The 22,981-nt window shown below is 33.5% G+C and overlaps 3 protein-coding genes and 1 pseudogene across 4 annotated transcripts; 3 read left to right on the forward strand and 1 right to left on the reverse strand.

Annotated features, from left to right (window-relative positions):
* On the reverse strand, nt 1-14,436 carry LOC140063055 (uncharacterized). Its single transcript, XM_072109492.1, has 17 exons — nt 14,287-14,436; nt 13,767-13,861; nt 13,569-13,656; nt 12,977-13,116; nt 12,475-12,553; nt 12,135-12,245; nt 11,932-11,995; nt 11,455-11,690; nt 4,687-4,823; nt 3,601-4,514; nt 3,055-3,284; nt 2,467-2,598; nt 2,137-2,226; nt 1,483-1,560; nt 1,279-1,344; nt 673-866; nt 1-139 (listed from the first exon to the last, which is right to left on the reverse strand). The coding sequence occupies exons 1-17, from the start codon at nt 14,353-14,355 to the stop codon at nt 10-12; spliced, it is 2,853 nt and encodes a 950-aa protein (XP_071965593.1). The 5' UTR covers nt 14,356-14,436; the 3' UTR covers nt 1-9.
* On the forward strand, nt 6,012-10,663 carry LOC140063265 (MRG/MORF4L-binding protein-like). Its single transcript, XM_072109802.1, has 4 exons — nt 6,012-6,151; nt 7,066-7,187; nt 7,699-7,819; nt 8,866-10,663. Exons 1-4 carry the CDS (start codon nt 6,064-6,066, stop codon nt 9,006-9,008), a joined length of 474 nt encoding a protein of 157 aa, XP_071965903.1. The 5' UTR covers nt 6,012-6,063; the 3' UTR covers nt 9,009-10,663.
* Nucleotides 14,436-22,566, forward strand: LOC140063264 (ATP-dependent RNA helicase DDX24-like). 2 transcript variants are annotated; one of them, XM_072109801.1, is made up of 14 exons: nt 14,436-14,903; nt 15,378-15,588; nt 15,936-16,090; nt 16,919-17,230; nt 17,318-17,428; nt 17,684-17,802; nt 18,310-18,431; nt 18,564-18,682; nt 18,960-19,241; nt 19,567-19,684; nt 19,968-20,142; nt 20,822-20,886; nt 21,086-21,184; nt 21,565-22,566. In XM_072109801.1, exons 1-14 carry the CDS (start codon nt 14,643-14,645, stop codon nt 21,666-21,668), a joined length of 2,253 nt encoding a protein of 750 aa, XP_071965902.1. In that variant the 5' UTR covers nt 14,436-14,642; the 3' UTR covers nt 21,669-22,566. The 2 variants fall into 2 exon arrangements, with proteins under 2 accessions (XP_071965902.1, XP_071965901.1); XM_072109800.1 differs by having other exon boundaries at nt 14,438-14,903; nt 15,375-15,588.
* LOC140063280 (5S ribosomal RNA) lies at nt 20,153-20,273 on the forward strand (annotated as a pseudogene).
* Nucleotides 22,567-22,981: the final 415 nt, after the last annotated feature.

Here is a 22,981-nt window from a genome sequence, read left to right on the forward strand (position 1 = left end):
TAATGTTTTCTATTGATACTTGTAGACTAAAAATGATTTAGTTCCGCAGTAGGACGATGCAAAGATTTTACCGTCCGGAGTTGGATCCGAGAAAGCAATATCGTCCTTACTGAGCGTTGTTCCAAAGATGTAGTTCATTCTGAGAATTAAACAAAATTGTATAATTAAAATAACAACTTGAATTATTTTTCTGTTTGTTTCTTTTCATTCTGGTGTTATTAAAGATACTGAAAAAGGTTCAGATTACCTTTTCACCATAGAAACTTAAACCATATAATTATATGTGTCAAGGTAAAAGCGAGTACTGTATTATATGAATGTGGGGCAGTTCCTTCCACACTGCTGACTTTCCACCATGCGAATTTGCTTGCGCGAATCAAAAGTGTCAGCTTATGCATGCGTAGAGAGGGATTTGGAAGATGTATCATGAATACTCATGCGTATAAGCCGATGCTTTCGATTCGTCTAATGGAAAATCAGCTTTATCCTCACTAGCATCCTTCAACCAGGTACTAATTTACAGCAGAATGGAGTCTTCCTTAAAAGGAACCTGGGTCTTTCTGTATGATAATCAAGTGTCCTAACCACTTGCCTACCTCAACTCCACCACCGCTATGATTGGTACTGTACAATACTGGTTTACAAAATGAAAGAACATGTTAGTGTGCCAACCTTAAAGAGTCCACCATCCTACTAGCAATGTTCCTTCTTCGCATCTGTACCGATGACCAAATTCTGCTGACTCCGCATACAACTGGTTCTGCCTTGTTACTACAACACCAGGCTTTCTGTTTCTCATCTGTTACCTCTTCTTCAGCACTCTTTAACGTATGCTCTTGTGTGCTTTCTGGTATCACACGATAACCCTTTAGAATATTCAAAAAATGTTGTTAGAAAATTGATTTCACTCACATCACTATATTCGTGTTAAATGTCTATTCTGTATCATGGAATTATTTTTACACACACATCACATGTGAGATTGTTCCTATGATATAGGTGACACATATGATGCTGTATCACAGAATTTGTCAGAGCTATGAGAACTACATAATATCTTGTTGATTGAACAGTCTAAACCACTGTATACACTATCAAACTAATTTGACAAAAAAAGTGTGATGTGCCCAAATATGGTAGTGATATTCTCAAATATGATAGTGATATGACATCATCATGTCCATATATGGGCACATCACATTTTGTTGTCACTAAAGTTTGATAGTGTAGACAGAGCTTTAGCTTTCATATTTTATTTTGTAAATGTAAAGAACTCACCTCTTTTATTTCTTCAGCTATTAGGCAACCAGCAACCTTGTTGTCGATGGAAATAAATAGCAGTGTCTATGAAAGAATAAAAATAATAAATAAATATAAATTTTGGTGTTTGTTAATTTAATGTGTTCTTTAAAAGTAGACTATATTAAGCGTTCTTACAGGCATTTTACTGCTATTAAATACTAATAAACAATGTTTAATTACCCTTGAAGATGGACTGCATGGATGTCCGCCATTAGGGAACCCAAGCTCATGATCAACTAACTCTCGAACTTCATCAACCTACAAATAAAACCATAAATGGTGTGAATATAATATGAAATACAATATGAAATATAAATATAATAAATAAATATTAATATGAAATACATTATCAGCATTCTATAAGAAAATGCATTGTGCAAAGGAATATTATGATTATAGTAGCCATAAAGTCATCTATTTACAGCCAATTTGATCAAAGGCTAGTGTGTGTATCACATTCATCTATATTAAAAATTGTTATTGACAATGAAAATATATATACCGTCTGTATATCGTTTTGATTTAGCTTTTTTTACTTTGTATCTCCATTGAGATCCAGCCACTGATACCCACAGCATTGTCATTTTTTCTGTAATTTGCCTTTGGATTTATACTTAAAAGATGGATGTACAGTTTGCTCTTAATAATAATAATATCCTGGATTTATATAGCCTAATGTTGTGAAACCTCTAAGCGCTGTACATAAACTAAACTCTTGCACGCATCATACACATGGAGTATTGTAAAATGGCCAGAATTGTAATGGGAAAGTTTTATAGTACATTTGGTTTATGGCAGGTATCTTTCCTAGAAATTTATTGCAAAGTAATTTACCTTTTTCTTGCAATATTTTGGGTCGTTTTCAGTGATTTGTATAATTCTACCATCATCAAATACTTCAAGAATGTTTTCAATTTTCCAACCCTGTACAAACATTCAATACAACATAACATGATATGTTAAATATGTTCAAAAGGCCACACCAAATACATGGAAACTGTTTAGTCTATTAATCTGATTCAATCAATTTATTCAATATTCATATAACATATGTATATATATCACATAAACAAAATAATACATCATATGAAATTCAATATCATCATCAATTTCTTAAATTTTTAATATTCTTTTTTTTTTCTAAACCATTTGACAAATACTTACAGGAAACTTGACAAATGATAAGAACTTCTTATGAAATTGAGCATGATCTGCCTCATCCTCTGGATGGCCTGTCGTGTACACCATTCCACAAGTCTGACATTTTAATGCACCAAATTGCTTTTGACCAGCATCCTATAAGAACAACAATTTGTATTTTTTTAAATAATTTGAACAATTTCAGGATCCTCCAGTGGAGGAGGATAAACCAGGAACTAAAATGACGTACTGCATTTAACCCAATCTTCAATCGTTAGAATTGTATTTTTTTGGAATTTAAAAGGGGAGGAGCATGGGGGTTTGCTGTGTGTTATCCATCAAGTTATCCACCATAAATCATTGATGAATGCTAGGCCGGGAAGCTAGGCCATTAAAAAAGGCAGTGTTCCAACTTCAGACGCGGAGTAGAACAGTTATAGACGGCGCGCAGAGCAAGTTGATTATCGAACGTGATCAATCAACGTCACAAGCAGAACCGTTCATTATCACCATTAGATATTACTTTTCCATGATGCCTAAATGACCAATCAAATTGCAAGAATACAATCAGGTGTGTTATAAAGGCAAATATTAGTACCATACACTACTCACCAATGTCATTTGTTCCAAGCCTTGTTTATCCTTCAGCTTGGTTATAAACTGTCTGCCTGTTTTTTTTACCGTTTGAGGTGTGCTTGTGGCTGTCAATTCTTTAGAAGCTTTTGACCGTGATGGTGTTGATGTTCCACTGCTTGGACTGGTGGGAGGGGTGAACACTGGGAACAACTTGACTGATGCTTTATTAGACGTTGCGTCACCAACTAGCTTATTCCCAATTGGACCTACAAAAATTAAAAATTAAGACAAATTACGTATGCACATTCATCTTTGACAGTTGTCAATGGGGAAATAAATGGTGGCTGCTAAATGTTCAATTCTTCTCAATTTCTTAAGTACAGGTCAAACTATTGTTTATTTTAGGTTTTCCCCCACGTAATCCCCTATTCAGGGGACACCCCTATTAAAGGGACAATTATTTGAGTAGTCCCGGATGTTTACCTGTATTAATATAGGTTTTACTGTATTTTAGCAATATGTAGCATTTTAAAGAGCAAATTTAGTTTAGCATCTAAAACATGATCATTCGGTGAGACTTACATTGAGAGAAATGCGACAAACTTTCTGGCGTTTCTATGATCGCATTCTCTTGCGTCTCCTCCTTAACTTTATCAGGGCTATCAATCTTGGTTACAGGCTTCCTTGGTGATCCACGAGGTGAATGAATTACTTTCTTTGGCGAGTGTACATTAACTGGCTCCAAAGGTTCAATTCCTTCAATTTTGAGTTCATCTTCAAAACTGCTCATTCGCTTTTGGTATTTCGAGAAGGAATTTTTCTTTACTTCTTTTGTTATGCGCTGTGCTCTTGCAGTTTTTCCGCAACTACTTTTCTTCCCTTTACCCAACCCTGATACATACATTTGTATTCCTTTTTGTGCAAATTGTCCAGTTGTTTTTACCTTAGATCGTTTGGATTTTGATGTAGGTGTTCCTTTGTGGTAGACATGTTTTCTTAATGGATCCCTAATGGGTGACACTTCTGGTGATCCTTGATCACTATTTAAGGAATCTTTTGATGTGGTACTGTTTAGTTCTGTTTCAGATTTTTGAGATGATTGACTATCAGGATCAATTTCGTTCAACGACTTTTTCTTCAACAATTGACTTTCTTTTGTTTTGAGTTTTTTGTTTCTAGTTGTACTCGGGCGTTTTGATGAACTGGTGGTTTTTCGCACCCTGTTAGGTTTTGAGTGTTTCTTGGACGATTTTGACACTTTGTTCTTGTCTGTCTGACTCAGTCGTTCTGGAAGTATAGTGATTACGCTCTCAAAAAGATCTCTTTGTGTCTTGCGTTCGAGTGGTGTTAGATAATTACAGCTTGTACCTTTATTGTAGAATGATTTTGTAGCAATTGGTGATACTGATAGCAATTCATCAGCTGATGTTGCAGAATCTGATTCATTTTTGCCTAAAAATTCTGCAGATAAGCTCTTCTGAATTTGTTGTGGTTTTCTGTATAAAAATAAATATGATTACCATAAAATAATATATACAAAACAGTTTAAATATATTTTTAATTTATATTAAATTTTGTTTACCATTTTATGTAGGAAAAGAGAAAAAGTTTAGTATAAAAGTAAAATGTATGATGAAAAATAATTATATTACCCAGGCAAGTACTTACGATATGATGACCTCATCATTGACATCATCTATGCTGGATTTTCGGACTTTGCGTATTGGTGATTCATCTAAAAGTCTCAGGGGTGAACTTACAATCTTTCGTTTACGTCCTTTTCGAGTGGACATCCCGATCATATTCTATTTCAAAATAAAACAGTTTATAACAAATAATTATTATTAAATGACCGGCATGTTTTTATTTTTGTATGAATCAAAGTTTAAAGATGTACCGTATTGTCCCTTGAAACACAAAAAATGAAAAAAAAAAATATTCTAAATTTAAATTGGCCATATCAAAGTAATATTAAAATTATTCACTTTAAGTCGAAAATTCGAGCCAAAATTAACATTTTATGTAATTAACAGGTAAATTAATTAGATTACATTTCGTCTGAGAAGCGAAAGTAAACAAAGATTTCAAACCATGAGTATGCATTATGCATGATGCTAATTAGGATTGTTTACAACTCATCACGGTTGAGAAGGTGTTTTCACACAGATCGCGAGGAAGTTTTTACTTTTATGATTATGCATACAGAGTAGCCAAACAAGCGCATTGCATTACGGGATATGTTTTGATTGAAAACTTTGACTGGAAGTCAAAGTTATTTTTTGAACAAAAAAACATCTGTATTTCGGTTAAATTTTTTTTTTTTGACTAATTTTTGGTGAAAGTTAATAACTATTATACTTCAAAATGACACACTTTTTTTCGAAATTTAAAAAAAAAAATTTTGGTTGAATTAGTCAAAAAAGGGACAATAGTCAATACATCTTTAAATCAAAAGGTTGTTTTGTTGCACTAGCACTGTCCCTCTTTCTTTCTGCCCCTGGCTCTCTGGCAGGCATCTGTTGTGGTGTCGCGTGGCTGTAAAAGTGTAGGTTATCTTTTGTAGTATCTACCACTTAGTTAGAGGCTCAGGCTAGGCCTATGCCTACTCTTTTTTAGAGCCTGCCTACTATAGACTCTAGGCTAGGCTAGGCCTATACCTAACTTTAATAAATATCACTACAGCATGCAGTAAAATACAAAAAAACAACACATTTTACACAATTTAATTTCAATATTTGATGTAACAAGATCTTTACTCTTTATTATAGACAATCTAGGCATATACGTACCAAGCCAAACAGGTAAATTGTAAGTAGAAGACACAAACAAATTTATAAACGATTATCTCGCGCGAAATATACAAACCGCGCGCGGAGAAATAAGTTCAAAGGTCATGAATTCCAACAACATACAACTTACTAAATAGTTGTGGAACGGCACGATCCAAACACTGTGTGTAGATATCAATAACGATGTGTGGTTTAGTCAACACAACACAATAAAACAAAGTCAACGAGACAATTTTCTTTAAAATATCATTTAAAAATGGCAATTATTGGAGAGGAGCCATTAAATTGGACTGTAGATATGGAGGTCAATTTATTTCACGCGATGAGAGGCCACAAACCCGTCGGTAGGCATAACATGTGCATGACTAAACAAAGTTTTTTTTTTGCAGGAGCATTGCCATTTAGGCATTATTAGTAATTACTAATAGTACTAGTAGCTGCAGAGGAGAGGAGCAGATGATAGTGAAAGATAGGCGAGGCGGGGGCGCATGTGCAACTTGATGGACTTTAAAACATGAAGCATAAACAGCTCCCACACATGACTAAATTACTGTACAACAGTACAGTTTTAAATGTTTCTCCACTGAATTGCTGGTCTTGTGTTTGGAAAAGCGAATGGATGGCTTGCGATGTTGTATTTATCCAAAAATAGTGAATACCATCAAAATCAACTATAGTATCAGGAAAAAATAAAAACATCCATGTATTTTTCTTCCGACTAGAGGCCTCATCGGATCTCGTCTTAAAACTATATTTAGATGCCATTGATTTTTCAATTAAGTTAGTCTAAATAAATGCAGTTCATTGGACTTTTAGCTATTAAAATATCACATGACCCACAATCCTCCAATAAAATGACAAGAATCTACTCCTAACACCTAAATAAATTTCATTTGATAGGACCATTATTGTGCATCACATGGCATGCAATAGTACGTACTATTTAAGGATTGTGGAATAATACTTATTTTTCATTCCAATAGCGGAACAGTGACGCGCACGGCACAATCTCTCCTTTACAACAAGAATAGTTATATTTAACAAATAATGTATGTTTATAAATGTGATGGTACAAAAATTTGCAAAATATGAATTTCTATTTTCACACCCAGGCTTCACCTTGTAAAAATAAAATTTAATGTTTCACATCATGAAATTATTTTTACCATCGCACTCATAAACATTCATTATTTGTATATTAATATTATTGCACTGCTGTATATTGAAATCATTTTAATTTGAATAATTTTATTTTCAGGTGTAAACAAGAACTTTCACATGTTGTGCATTCATGAAAAACTCACTCAAATGACTGGAAAGAAATTAACATCACAACAAATATGGAAACACCTATCTACAATGTATGACCTCGCAGCTCTGGTAGGTTTGACCGGTTTAAATTCATTGTAGGCCTAGATAATATTGATTTTCCCAAAAATATCATATTGTAAGCTTAAATTGAAAAAAAATTCTAACAATTTTTTTTTAATATGCCATTTTAATATCACCTAATTACACTTTGCCCAAATATTGGATCGAGAGAAAAAATGTATTTACATACAAAACTAATTTAAAGCAAAAAATAGTCAAATGGGTTTTTGGTTGAATTTAACCATTTGTTTTGTCATAATACGGTATAAGTAAAAACATTAATTTTTTCCAGTTTTTTTTCTACAGAAGTGATTGACTTTCTTAAAATTACAAAACAATCTATTCAAAGTCTTATTTTATTAATCTTTATTTTTTATGTTTTTGGGGGACAATTATCCTATTATACTGTAGTAATTCATGATTTATTTGACTAACTTTAAGTAAACCATGACAAATTATGAGTTAGTGACCATTTTTAATAACATTCAGTATTCATATCTAAAATGTACTTTCTTCTTAGCACGAATCTGAGATTGTACCGTTTCCAAATAAGGAAAAAGATTTTGACTTGCCACAATCAGATTTTGGGTATTTAATGAGAGCCAAAGATGAGACGTCAACAATATTAACCAATGATGAAGGTACTGTATTTAATTTCAGTCATCCTATTTCATTTTTAGCACAAACAAAATCAAGCAAATCAGAGCTGAGTAAGTGGAATTACCAGTAAATGTGCATAACATGTTAATGCATATACAATGTATATTTTAAGTTTAAGTTAAACAAGAACATAAAAGTTAATGTTAGTCTGGAAATACTGTATGTTATTCCAAAACAAAATTCCACAAAACAAAGCAGCCCAATAAAAATGACAATTATTGTAATAACAAAGTACAGAATCATAACAATTGTTAATACTGTAAATGCAAAAAAAGACCTTTTTAAAGAAAAAAAACACTAATTCAAGTTTACCTAAAAAATGCTGGAGCCAAAAAAATACATTAGATTGAATACACGTCTAAGATGTCTTGGATGTTTCTAGCCAAAGTTCTATATGCCAAATAAAAGCATACTACACTAGACTGTTTATTTATATAGAATTTAGAAAAAAAGCTACCTTATTGTGTACAAGACAATAGACAGGAAATGGTCACAGAGATTGAAACAGAAATAGCAAATTGAGAATAAACAATAAGACACTTAATTAAAATGATAGATTTATGTTTTACAATAAAAGGATTGGCTGAGCAAATTCATAAGCGATTATTACTTCAGTGGATTTTTAGTATTACAGTTACAGTATTACCCTTATTACTTGCCTAATTAAACAAATTAAAACATATAACTGGCCTGGTCCACTAATAAGTGAGTGAGTGGCCGAGCGGTTAAGACAGTGGAACCGTAATTACGAGTCTTCTCGGATAAGGACTATAAACCGTAGGTCCAGTGTACACATCTAGCTTGTGTGCACTTTAAAGAACCTAGTACATCTTTCGAGACGAGTAGGGGGTTACCCCGGTGTATTAGTACATCATAGCCACTGATCATAACTGGGCCCTCTTAGGAGACCAGTCTTTGACTGAAGAGTTCGCCCAGTATAAATATATATTTCAATCAATATTATTTCAATCAATTCAAGAAAACAATTAAACAACATAATTGCAATGTTTTTCTTAAAACAATTCAGGCAGTGTAAAGTCACCCTCAAGACCACCCTCAGCCATTCCACCTGGACTAGGTGGAGAAAAAGACACACCAAAGAGAGGCAAACGAACACGAAACAATGCAGCAAGTCCAAATGATCCTGTAGTAGTAAAACGTCGCAGATGAACATATCAGCAAAAGAGTTTGATTCTGCCGTGAATTCTCCAAGATCATGCAATTTTATGCGCTAATAAGGTGGCACTATTCAGCAAATAAAATAAAGTATGCTGATTGCCAAAAACGTGAAATAGAACAGTATTCTCTAGCTTTATTTATAGTACCTCTAAAGTAATTTTAATTCTTGAGCAACTAAATACCTAGCTGGCTATAAAGTTTTGGCAAAATTAATTAATTTTCGTAACAGAAATGACGAGGATTGGCGCAGTATACGCAGTAGATAGGAATTGAGAGGAGCGTTGTGATACTGTCCCAACAATATCATGCACAGTCAGTATGATCAATCTTTGCTAAAGAGTAATAATTTATAGCCTGATGATAGACAATTTTAATTCAACATTTAAAACGAAATGTTAGTTTCTCTCTTGAGACACTGCCTAGAAAATCAGGGAGACTTTGGAGGTGAAAGTTAATGTTACAGTATAGCTGCACCTACGGTTATTTTCTAATTTCCTTATATTGTTGCTTTTAATCAATGTATATTTTTTATATCCTTTTTTATGTCATACTTAATGCACAGAGATATTATCTATGCTTTATGCCATTATTTATAATGTATGTGTATTCAAATTAAATATTTTGCTTGCTCTAGATGTTTACGTAGTATTACAAACAATAACTATAAACAAATAATTTAAACTTCAAATATAATTTGAAAAAAGAAACTTTTATTGTAATCGTATAGCGAAGAAACATGATTTGTTTCCCTAAAGCTCTGTCTGCACTATCAAACTAGTTTGACTTGTCCAAATATGGTAGTGATATGCCCAAATATGGTATCAATTTCAATTTATCGACATTTTTATTCCATAATCAAAATAAAAACATATACAAATACAATACAAATAATAAGATAATGGAATGGGATACAAAATAAGCACAAGTGCTTTAAGCATGTAACCCTAACAAAAAGATCAAACAATTAGTACAAACAAAAAGAACAAACCAAAATAACATAATGTGAATATTTCTATTGTTATAATATTGCTTTAATCTCTGTTTAAACAAACTTAAAGTGGGGGATTGTTTTATATAGTCTGTTAAATTGTTCCAAATATGTGTTCCTATGACATCATCATGTCCATGGGAATATCACATTTTTTAGATAGTGTAGACAGGGCTTTATAAAACTGTTAAGTTTAATTTCAAAGGACATAATCCATCAGGGATATTTGCAATTAAAAATACAATCAATTGAATTCTCTTGTGGGATTGATCCTGGAATTGTAAAAGAATGGAATGAATAAGAAGTGACAATGTATTTACAATCTATTGTAGGGCTAACAGTAGATAAAACAAACCCACCCAACATTGTCCCCACCCAACTTTAACAATGGGAGTCTATTAATGAATGAGTTGCTTTGGACTGGGTGGTTAATGTCCAATTTACAGTTACAATTAAATCTAGCTTTTTTAAAGAAAGAAATGTTAAAACATGAATTATACCATAGAGATATTGTAGTCATATAATCATAGCTCTATGATTATACCTTGAGTATGTTTTCTTATTGTATGTACTATGTTGCCATGGGTAATGTATAAATATCAGAAGATATAAATTACAAGTGAAATCGCTGCCATGATTTATTCAAATAAAATACATTCCTTTGCAAACTCAATTGTCTTTTAATTTGATTATATGATTTGATATTCAATTAATTAATTAATATTATAGCCCATATAAAATCTAAAGCTCTGGCTACACTTTCAAACAAAGTGATATGCCCAAATATGGTAGTGATATGCCCAAATATGGTAGTGATATGACATCATCATGTCTATATATGGGCACATCACATTTTTTGTTCACATAAAGTTTGATAGTGTAGACAGAGCTTAAGATTTAAAGTATACAATATTTATTTTCTATATGTTGCTAAAGTGAACTGTGAGAAATGCTGACAGATTCTTACAGCAATAAAAGTGTGACTTGTATGGACAAACGGTTTACACTGCTCTATGTATAGCAGATCCTTTGTAAGCTGGCCAGTCTAACAGCTCTGCATTCTATTAGGAACCATTCTACTACTGTATGAGCAGCATGCGGAATGGTCTAAAAGATTAGTTGGGGGAGGGGTTTTCATGGATGAAACCGACTTTCCATATGATAAAAATAATCAACTTTTGACATAATGTAACACACTTTTTAAAATATAAATACTGTACCTGGTATTTAAATGGTACGTACTATACAATAATTACAAATCTACTGTACAAAACTTTCAAAAAATACTACATTAATAGTCTCCCTTCATTATTTGTGAACAATCATTTTACCTGTTTATTGGCCAAGATGCCAAAAATTGAACTATAAAATGTACTTATTTATCCCTTTTTTTTATTCCATATTATAAGGTGATTCAAATGTCAAGTTCCATTAATAAAATAATGATTTATAAACTTCACTCTTTTCTGGATTATAATCTTTTTTTTTCTTTTCAATGTCTTTCAATTCTTTTTGCTTTTTCATTTTCTTTTCAAGTGTCTTTTCTTTATCAGTTTCAACCTTCTTATTGAGGTGTGTTTTCTTTGTTGATGAGGTTAAAACAGCAGGTACTTTGAACACATCTTGGCTCTTTTCTTCCGCCCCTTTACTAGCTGTGTCTATAGTTTTTTGATCTTCAGTTGAGCCTAAGTAACAAACACAAATTAATTAGTATATAAGGAATGAAATAATAGGTTTCTATTAATTTTTCACCAAAATATCCCGAAAAACAATTTATATGCCATGTTTTAGTAGAAGTGGTAGGAGAGTTGCATTTAAGAACGTAAATGTGAACTCACGATTAGCCAGTAGTTCAATAGGATTTACATGGACAATGTTTAAATTAATTGATGGTCTCATGATGAATAAGAAAATATTATGTTTTACCAGTAGATGTTTGCGGTTGCTCTAACGAATCTGTTAACTTCCTTTTTTGGGCCTTCTTTGCTTTCTGTCAAAATGAAAGAATATTTTAACATTTATTTTATACTGCACAGATTATTAGTGGTATCAAAATATTGCTATTTTTGAGCATTTTAACGACAGTAGAAATAGAGTATTATACCATACTAACTTTAATTTTTTTTTACCTTTTCTGCTTTAAGCCGTGCCTTGCGCTCTTCCATCTTTGTTCTCATTAAATCAACATCTTCGTCACTTCCATTTAAAATTATCCAATCTTCATCAAATGGTTTACCACACTGTCAAAGAAATCAATAACGATTTTATCAATGTAAGTATGTTTCTAAATTCATTTAAAAAAAATGTAAACTCTGTCTATGCTATCAAACTTTATGTGACAAAAAAAATGTGATGTGCATGATGATGTCATATCACTGCCATATTTGGGCATATCACTGCCATTTTTGGGCACATCACACTTTTTGTGTCAAACTAGTTTGATAGTGTAGACAGAGATTAAGAACTTACATTATGACAAGTATCTGACTTGATTTCTTTTAAGGCCCGTTCTGCAAACACACATCCACATTTCCAACGAAAACCAAATCTGCAAAATAAATAAGTTCATACATTAACTCATTTAATTTGAATTAAAAAAGATTCCTGTATAACATTCTTTGAAAGATGTTGTGGTTGAAGTGAAATTTGATGCATTTGAAACATGCTTGTTTACTAATCTAGGTAACTAACCAAGGTTTTCCTTATGCTCTGTTTGTTTAAGCTAGTTTGACAAAAAAAATGTGAGGTGCCCAAATAGGGTAGTGATATGACATTTCCATATATGGGCACATCACGTTTTATTGTCACATAAAGTTTGATAGTGTAGACGGAGCTTTACAGCCCAAAAAGGGTGTGACTGCCTAAGTCTCATATGAGACTGAATTGTATGTTATCCTATTATAATTGGTGAATATGCGTCTTGTAATTGAACCATTTGCATCATTCTACCTGAAAACAATTTGCAACTTACTTGTATCGTCCATTCATTTCTAAGCCTGTGATTGGACAAATGTATTCCGCTATTAAAGTGTCATTGTAAACACCGCCACCTTTCATTATCTCATCTTTTTGAAATGTAGGATTATCTGTGAGATTCAGGTCTTTTATATCCTACAGGAAAAATAAGGTTAATCTCTGTGATATGCCCAAATATGGTAGTGATACGCCCTTTGAGCCTATGAGCATTAGATACAGAAATTAAAATACCAAAGTATAATTATATAAGATTCCGAATTTTGAGAATAATGAGTAAAAGCTAATATTTGCTGTATACTTAGGAATTAATATACAAATTTAACTGTAATTTGAAAATACAAGACAAAAAGCAGTATTAAAAACTTCTGTAAATCGTAAGCAGATTGTTCCAAGAACTGTACACTCTGAGCAGGTACAGTATTATAAGATTGGGCGCAACATATTTGTTAAATTACTTAGAGGTTTAGATTCAGCTTATTTAGTTTAGTTGATTATTTAGAGGTTAATAGGGTGAACATTTTACTATTAAAAATCATGTGGCTGATTTCAGATACTACCACGGTCAGTAAAATGAAGAAAAAAAATACCTTTAATGTCTTGATGTGGTCACAATTGCTATTGGCTGGTTTTTCAACTTCTATCAAAAATTCCAACACCGATTCTTTGTTGTATAACCTGATAGAAGAAAAAAGATATATAATTAAAATATGATAACTGTATGCAATTACAGCCATAGCTTTCCTCTTTACTTTTAATTGTCATGGATTAAAGTATTTTAAACTTACATTCCAAGTTGACACGCCACAATTGGCTGCCTGAGTGGTTCTTGGGTGATACTACAATGTCTCCACTTAGCAACACGTTCAAACTCCTTTTGAGCCTAAAAATATAAATTTGTAGGATAAATAAGTACATATTCAAATTATCAAACTCTGTAAAATTTAATTTTAAAAAATTAAAATAAACAATATTATTATTAATTAATTAAATACATTTATATTTTACAAAAAAATCAAAAAGAAAATGTACTAGCCTAGGCTAGAATTTATAAATAAAATGTTTGATTCAAACTTTTTGAATGAAGACATCCATACATACTTCAAAACACACTCACTGTATCATATGACTCTATCTAAATTTAAATGTCTAGGCCTGGTTGGTACCATATCTCACCACACCACGCAGTCTTCCTTAAACCGTGCATGGCTGGCCCTAGCCTAGGCCTAGAATTTAGAATAGCCTAGGCCTAGCCTTGCTAGGCCCTAGAGTTTATAATAGTTATGCTTCTTATAAGAAATTAAATACCTGTTCCGGTTTTTTTTTTGTCCGAACAAGGTCCTGACGACCAGGTATACTTCCTCCATCTCCTCCCATTAAAATTAAGAATATTAATTTCTAATAAATCAGTATTTAAAACAAAATTATCTGGTATTGATCTACCTAGCCCTAGGTCAGCCTTTGACTTCTTTTGATTGAGGAGTCACTCGCATCGTACAACACAAGACATCCAAATGCGCTGCAGGAAGTGATCAAAGTATGAACAGCCGAATAATGTTTGTGCCTTTCGTCATGTATGACAATAACGTTTCTCAGGAAGACTTACCCTTCATTGAAATGGAATAGTCGGCCATAGACGTCTTTTAAATGCCCTATGACCCAACATGTCAGCCTCCACAAAGTTTAACATGAGGAAAAAAGTGAAAGTCAAACAAGCAGAACATTCTGGGCATATAATTGAGAAAGGACAATGGAAACCAGTCGATTTGGATACCAATTTACTTTCAGATGGGGACTTTGATGGTTTTATGGGACTAGAAGTCCTTACTGATTATGAAATTACGGGAGTTAGTGAGTCAGGCCTAGCTTCATCAAAATCAAAAAGTGAACCGATCTCACAACAGACGACAAAACTCCCTAAGAAGGTACAGAATATGGTCGTTTCAACCTTTTTTTTGCAATCATTATGCCTACACAGTTTACAAAAATATTTGTCAGCCACATAATTATACAATTATCGATCAAGCTATATAAACCTATAATAAATAATAATATAATAATTATTAATTTAAATGTTATATTTACTTTTTACTTTGGAAAACTTGAAATATTTATGTATACTATAATATAGTATTTGGTTACATTTTTCTGTTTTTATTATCAATTATTTTTATTTATTATTAGTCCTAGTAAAGTAAAATTCAAATTTTCTCCATGGGGTTTATTTACTATTTAATTAGTTTAAACTAATCGAATATATTTAACTAAAACTTCTTGTTATCTCTAGAGATATGGTACCATTCCACCAGTACTTGATTTATTTTATATTTCTCATATTTTGCCACAGTGATTAAAAATAACTGATTGATAACTTATTTTTTTTTGTGTTTATAAAGAAGAAAGCCAAGCAAACTAAAAAGAGAACAAATGATGTCACCAAGAAAGACAATGGCGAAAGTTATACCTTGCCATCTAAAAGGGCCAAATTGGAATTGAAACCAACTAAAGAAAAGAAAACGTTGAAGAAAACTCCCAAGCAAAAGATCATTGAAGAGATAAGACGACGGCAGGGAAAGAAGAAGAGGGAACACAAAGTTCAAAATATACCCGGTACATTTAATTTCTGAGAGCTTTTCAAACGTCCTCTTATTATGTCAAGTACAATCATGTTTACCAATAATTAAATTTGTATGGCTGATTTGTGTCCCAAAACAATGTTTGAATCTTGCGTTAATTTGTTATTGCAATAAAATATATGAAATAATGGAAATGTTAATCAAATAAGTATTGAACACTAGCTACAAACACAGTTTCATTAATATGGAAAAAATCAAATGTTGGCATAGCTTTTCTGGATACACTTGTATTGGCCTTGTTCTGTCAAAAAGACAACTACAACTCAAAATTTATTTTAAAAAAACACCCCCGTTAGATTAATGGTACAATTTACATTTTAGAGGTTGACATGTCAGCTTGGCAGGAAATGCAACTACCAAATGTTTTAGTGAAAGCACTGGAAGAACAATGTTTCACAACCCCTACACCTATCCAGAGTGAAACAATCCCAACAGCTATGAACAACAAGACTGACATCATAGGTGCAGCAGAAACTGTAAGATATCAACAATTAATTTTCTTCATTTTCTTTCTTTGAAAATATATTCAATATTATGGATGTTCAAGATTAGCATGAAGCCCCATTTTAAAGCACTGATGAAAAATACATCATGACAATGTTTGCCCCTTTTTTCTGTAACAATTCTAGCTACTGACTTTTAGTGTTTTAGTTACTTTCTACAAAACATTTTAGCATTCATAATAGAAATTTGAATAATTTCCATTCAAAAGTGTTGCTGAAGTTTACACTTTATATTGTCTTCAAGATATAACACTAAGTTAAATTTATAGATACAATACACTGAACTGATGTGATTCTGTTAGGTTATTGCATTTGAAATGTGTCAATATGTTTAAGATTTATACTATAAAACTGCACATACATTTAATGATTATTTTAGTATTGTTGCTCAGAGATTTACCATGTTTAAACAAGACAAAAAATTGTCCATCCCAAAAGCCCGTACCATGGCTGGTCAATTTAAAATCTCTTACATTGGTTCAATATTTTGGAACAACCTGCCTTTAGATATAAAGAATATTAAGTCTAAAAATAATATTAAAAATATAACAGAACTTTTATAATTAAGATACTGATTTATGGTGGCCCATCGTTTTTGTTGTTGTTTTGTTTATGTCCTTTATAAAGTGTATGTTAATTTCATTGATATGTATTGCATTTGCTATTTCAGTGTTATTCTTCGTAGTAAATGTATTTGTTAGTATGGGGCAAACCTTTGATTAGCGAAAGCTATTTTCTTTGCTCCAATTTGCTATTGCTAAATAAAGAAAGACTATAATTTATTTTTCATACTTTCCACAGGGCAGTGGCAAAACACTTGCATTTGGTCTGCCCATCCTCAGTCACATTCTTCATCTTAAGAAAAGCATAATAAAAATAACGGCTAATGCAAAACCAGAAGATGTGCAAGAGGCAGAAGATGTGTCAATAGACACAGAGGATGTAGGGCTGGTTAAAGTTGATGATGATATTGAGAATGAAGATTGGATGCCAAAAATAAAGAAGATAAATGAGGACGAAACGTTTATGTGTCTGATGCTAACGCCGACGAGAGAGTTGGCTGTGCAAGTTGCCAAACATCTACAAAATGTTTCTAAATATACAGACATTAAGGTAATGTTGACATACATATTATGTCTGTTATCATGTTTAGTTTTACAATAATTTAAACTGCATGGGATGCTTTATTTTTATTCATAGATTGCAGTTGTTGTTGGTGGAATGGCGCCAGAGAAACAGTTGCGTATACTGAAGAAGCGACCAGAGATTGTCGTGGCAACACCTGGCAGGTTATGGGAATTATATGAATCTGTAAGTTAGCTCATCCTGAAGTCCAACACAACAAAACAGTTTAAAAATTGTCTGTAACTAATATATTAATGTCCCATATGGTGGGTACAATTTTTGTTTTTATTCTGGGTCCATTTCCATTGTCGACAATCTACCATGGATGGCACTTTGAACAGAATACCAAAAAGAGTACATGAAACAATTTGTGTACTTGTAAATTATATTTTTGTACTTTATCTACTGACATACTATATCTGATGTTATTTATCTGTATAGGGAGCAGCACATGTCAAACACATGTCGCAGACACGTTTTCTCGTAATCGATGAAGCAGATAGGATGGTGGAGAAAGGCCATTATGCAGAACTAACCAATATTCTGGATATCCTTAATGGGCAAGTTTTTTCTGATATTGTTTCATGGTTTTATAGAAGCTTGAGTACTTATCTCTGTACTGATACAGAAATTTATATTTTATATGAATACTTGGTAAAAATATGGAGTGGAGCTGTAGCTTGTCGTTAATATGCTTGGCTTCCAATCCCAAGGTCCAGGGTTCAATCCTGACCTAGTGCCAGTGCCTTAAATTAGACATAGTTTATACGCATGATGAACTATAAAATAGTTTATCCATCCTGTAATTGGCGAGTTTGTGCTCACTGTTGGATGAGTATGAAATAAATAAATATATAATAAATACAATCTCCAAGCAAAAAAGTGCAAAACCTTAATACAATGGTATGTACACTACGTACCTGTAGGTATTATTCAGTCTATAAAACTTTCTTATACTGGTCTCTGAACACCTTATCACTTGATAAAAACATTATTTAATTTGCTTCTTTATTGAAAAATATCTGCATGTATAGTAATAATTTACATATTGTTTTCGTTATTTTTAGGTCAAGCACTCGCAATAAACGACAAACGTTTGTGTTTTCAGCAACTTTGAGCCTCATCCACTTGGGTCCAAATCGAAAGAAATTTCTAAATCGATATAAATCAGATAAGAAAGAGAAATTAGGTACTAATTTTGTTGACATACGTGAAATAATTTATATAGTGTGAACAGGGAGTTGTTATTTAATTAATTACAACTCCCTGGTGTAAAAATGTCTGTGCTATGCTTAGATGCTAACTTTTAAAATAATTTTAGATTCATTAATGGAAAAGATTGGTATTCGTTCTGATGCAAAGTTATGTGATTTAACAAGAAAACAGGGAACAGCAGAAAGACTGATTGAAACGAAGATTGTTTGTGATGTAGATGAAAAGGTTAGTGCTTTAGGTTCTTCCGTTGGCTAATTTTAGATGGGGCGTTAACCCAGACTATAAACTGTAAGACCAGTGTACATAATTTACCCGTGTGCACTTTAAAGAATCCAGTTCCTCATTGAAAAGGAGTAGACTAAGGAGGGATTGCTGCCTATTTGATACGACAGTGATTAATTTACTATTGGCCTAAATACATAAATTAAAAAAATAGTGACCATTGCTGTTTTTTTCACTTTATATTCTGAAGAATATTAATCTTCCTTTTCTCCTTTTTTAGGATATCTACCTATACTACTTTTTACTTCAGTATCCCGGAAGAACACTCATTTTCAGTAACAGTATTGATTGCATTCGACGACTGGTGTCAGTATTCACCCTTCTACAGTGTTGTCCTTTACCTCTGCATTCTTCCATGCATCAAAGACAGCGTTTGAAGAACTTGGAACGGTTTGCCGCTAACCCTAAGGGTGTGTTATTAGCGACTGATGTAGCTGCGAGAGGACTAGACATTCCAAACGTTCAACACGTTATACATTATCAAGTACCACGCACATCAGAGGTAAAGCTCTCTCTACTCTATCAAAGTTTATGTGACAAAAAAATGTGATGTGCCCATATATGGACAGGATGATGTCATATCACTAATATAGTTGGGCATATCACTACCATATTTGAGCACATCACACTTTTTTTGTCAAACTAGTTTGATAGTGTAGACAGAGCTTTAGACTGGTTTTATTTCTTCTATTCAATAAAAAGACAGATTTTTATAATTTATAATGATAATGTATTTGCTAGTGTATGTGAAAAAGTAGTATTAAAGTATTTAAAAACAAGATTAAGACATCAGTTTTATTTTTTATAAAAAACGTTTTTCTATATAGTCTTATGTACATCGAAGCGGTAGAACTGCAAGAGCCAACAAAGAAGGACTTAGTTTGATGCTGGTGTCACCAGTTGAGGTCTCTTCCTTCAAGCGAGTTTGCAAGACTTTGAACAGAGGTAATAATATTACGATTTGACCAGTGGCATAATGCAGAGGCGTTAGGAAAACCTAAGTAGGTTCCAATGCATTTATAGCCTTTTCGGCATATGATAGGGCCTGTTTTTTCCCCTGGGCACTGCTCATGGGCCCCCCTGGGTTTAGCCAGTGAGGGCTCATAGCTGTTATTCCACTGGTTTTGACGCACCTTTCATAGTATTGAGTTCTATTAAATAAATAATATTATATATTATAATCAGTTTTGAATTTTGTAACTATAAATGATGTTATTATTCTTTACAGAGGATCTTCCTCTTTTCCCAACTGAAATCAGATATTTGCGAGAGGTGAAAGGTCGTGTTGATGCGGTTCGTGACCTGGAAACAATTGAGCATCGTCTGGCTAAAAAGCGACATCATAATGATTGGTTTATCAAGGCAGCTAAAGAGATCGATGTTCAACTGGATGAAGACCTCCTGTATCCTTCATTATACGGCCATACTGCGTTGAAACACCGGTTCTCGTCAGATCACCGAAGTTAAGCAACGTTGGGCCCGGTTGCGTTCTGGATGGGAGACCGTCTAGAAATCGTGGCGGGTGCTGTATATACTGGAGACTGATGGTGTAATGGTAATATCGGACTAGCATGTGATAGGCATGGGTTCGAGGTTATCTGTACCATACTAATTGCATCCTTAGGCAAGATGCTTTACTCTCATTGCCTAATCTGGTAGGCGCTGCACTGCTGGCTGCCGTGGGTCCGTGGAGGGCCTAATCCGAATTTCCTCACTGAGGACAAATATTAATACAAAATACAAAAAAAATTAAAAATACATTTTTGATAATCAATTTTCATTAAAGCTATATCTACACTGTGAAACTAGATGTGCCCAATTATGGTAGTGCTGATGTGATGTCATCATGCCATATATGGGCATATAACATTTTTTTGTCACATAACTTTGATAGTGTAGATAGAGCTTTTTTATATAGTTCAATCAGCCTTACAGTAGAAGTTAGTTTTGTGTTTGTTAGTTACATTCAACTTTATTCACATATAATACATACAGTACAATATGTGAAAAGAAAAAAAAACCCCCCTAAATATTGCCAATATTATTCATTCATTTTGTTTGCCTTATCTGCTGGATGTTTAGACATAATGATTTAGGAGATGTTCATCAACAAAAACATCAGTCAGTTGAAATGAAGAGAAAGAAAAGTAAGTAAAATAGAGTAATAACTACTTTAAAGTACCTTGAATCAGAGCAAGGCAATCTATAAACAGGATGCTGAGTTCCGGAGATCAAAGGTTTTATCTGTTAGCTAACAACTAAGGAAAGTCTTTTGTACACAAAATGTTGACAATTGTACAGTATATGATATATGATATCATTACCTTTTTGCAATTTCCCTTATAGAGGATTTAGCTGCAATGCTAAAGGCACCTATTTTTCCAAGAGGATCTTCACAACTTTATTTGACATCAGGAGGTCACCTTTCCATACCATTCATGCAAGGTAAATTTGTAAAAATAATAGATCTCCTATTAAGGAGCAGAACCCAACAAAGTTTCAACCTAACTGGTGTCCCCGGAACAGGGGTTGACTATAGTGTTATAAACATACATTTTCCTTGTTTGTTTCATGAGGAAGTGTCCCTTTAATAACAATAGAAGTATCCCAAAAGAGGAATTCTACTGTAAAGCTATATCTGCACATCAAACTTTATGTCAATGACAAAAAAGTTATGTGCCCATATATGGGCATGATATTGTCATATCACTACCATATTTGGGCATATCACTACCATATTTGGACACACTCTTTTTGTCAAACTAGTTTTATAGTGTAGACAGAACTTATTGAATGTTACAACCTGTCACTCATGCCATTCACAGGTTCAACTGAAAGCAATGATGCATTACAAACGGCTAAAGGAAAACAAAGTATACAAGAACCAGTAACACTGAACAAACGAAAAAGAAAGTATAAACGAAAGTAAATAAAAATAGGAGATATACTAATCAGAATACCATGATGAAAGTAAAAAAAGAAGAGCTATAATAATCAGAATCCAGGTGGCGAGTCCCCGTGTCTCTCCAGGCGGCGAGTCCCCGTGTCTCTCCAGGTGGCGAGTCCCCGTGTCTCTCCAGGTGGCGAGTCCCCGTGTCTCTCCAGGTGGCGAGTCCCCGTGTCTCTCCAGGTGGCGAGTCCTTCTGTCTCTCCAGGTGGCGAGGAGTCCTGTCTCTCCAGGCGGCGAGTCCCTCTGGCTCTCCTGGCGGCGAGCCCCTGTGTCTCTCCAGGCGGTGAGTCCCTGGGTCTCTCCTGGCGGTGAGTCCCTGTGTCTCTCCAGGCGGTGAGTCCCTGTGTCTCTCCAGGCAGTGAGTCCCTGTGTCTCTCCAGGCGGTGAGTCCCTGTGTCTCTCCAGGTGGCGAGTCCCTGGGTCTCTCCAGGCGGTGAGTCCCTGTGTCTCTCCAGGCGGTGAGATCATGTGTCTCTCCAGGGCGGTGAGTCCCTGTGTCTCTCCAGGCGGTGAGTCCCTGTGTCTCTCCTGGCGGTGAACTCCTGTGTTTCTCCAGGCGGTGAGTCCCTGTGTCTCTCCAGGCGGTGAGACCATGTGTCTCTCCAGGGCGGTGAGTCCCTGTGTCTCTCCAGGTGGCGAGTCCTTGGTCTCTCCTAGGCAATTGTGGGGAGGACACCAAAGATCCATAAAAACAGTAGTTTCAATAACAAAAAGAGTAAAATTAAACATTTCTCGTGACTAATGCATATTTAATCATGTTTATTCAAATGCAGGAAAGCAATACAATAAATATAATTTAAACAGGTTATTTTCAATGTCATTACTTGCGTGTATCACCAGAGGATGTTAAAATATTAAATACAGTATAAACTTGTTAAGTCTGATAAAATGTTTGTCCTTTTGTTAGTGTAGTGTAGAAGTAATTTCGACTTGTGTATTTATTTATTTTACGTACAAGAGTGGTCCATCATTAGAGAACCTCACGAAAATACAATTTTACATTAACATACAACAATAATAATAATTAAATTTAAATAAATATAATTCATAAACATTTTAAAAATAAATAAATAAATCAAAATGGAAATTAATTAATAAAATAAATTAAATTGGCCATCTCAGAGAGAAGAGACAGGGATAGGAAGCAATTAAGCAAGGAAGGCCAACTACTATTAATATTTCTGATATATTTAATATGTTCGTTATTTATTATATTTCCCTAGTCGCAATCACATCCGTAGAGTAAAACATAGCACAGTACATAATAGACAAATGAACTCCACGTTTTTTAG

Source organism: Antedon mediterranea, chromosome 11 (assembly GCF_964355755.1).
Source record: "Antedon mediterranea chromosome 11, ecAntMedi1.1, whole genome shotgun sequence".
NCBI lineage: Eukaryota > Metazoa > Echinodermata > Crinoidea > Comatulida > Antedonidae > Antedon > Antedon mediterranea.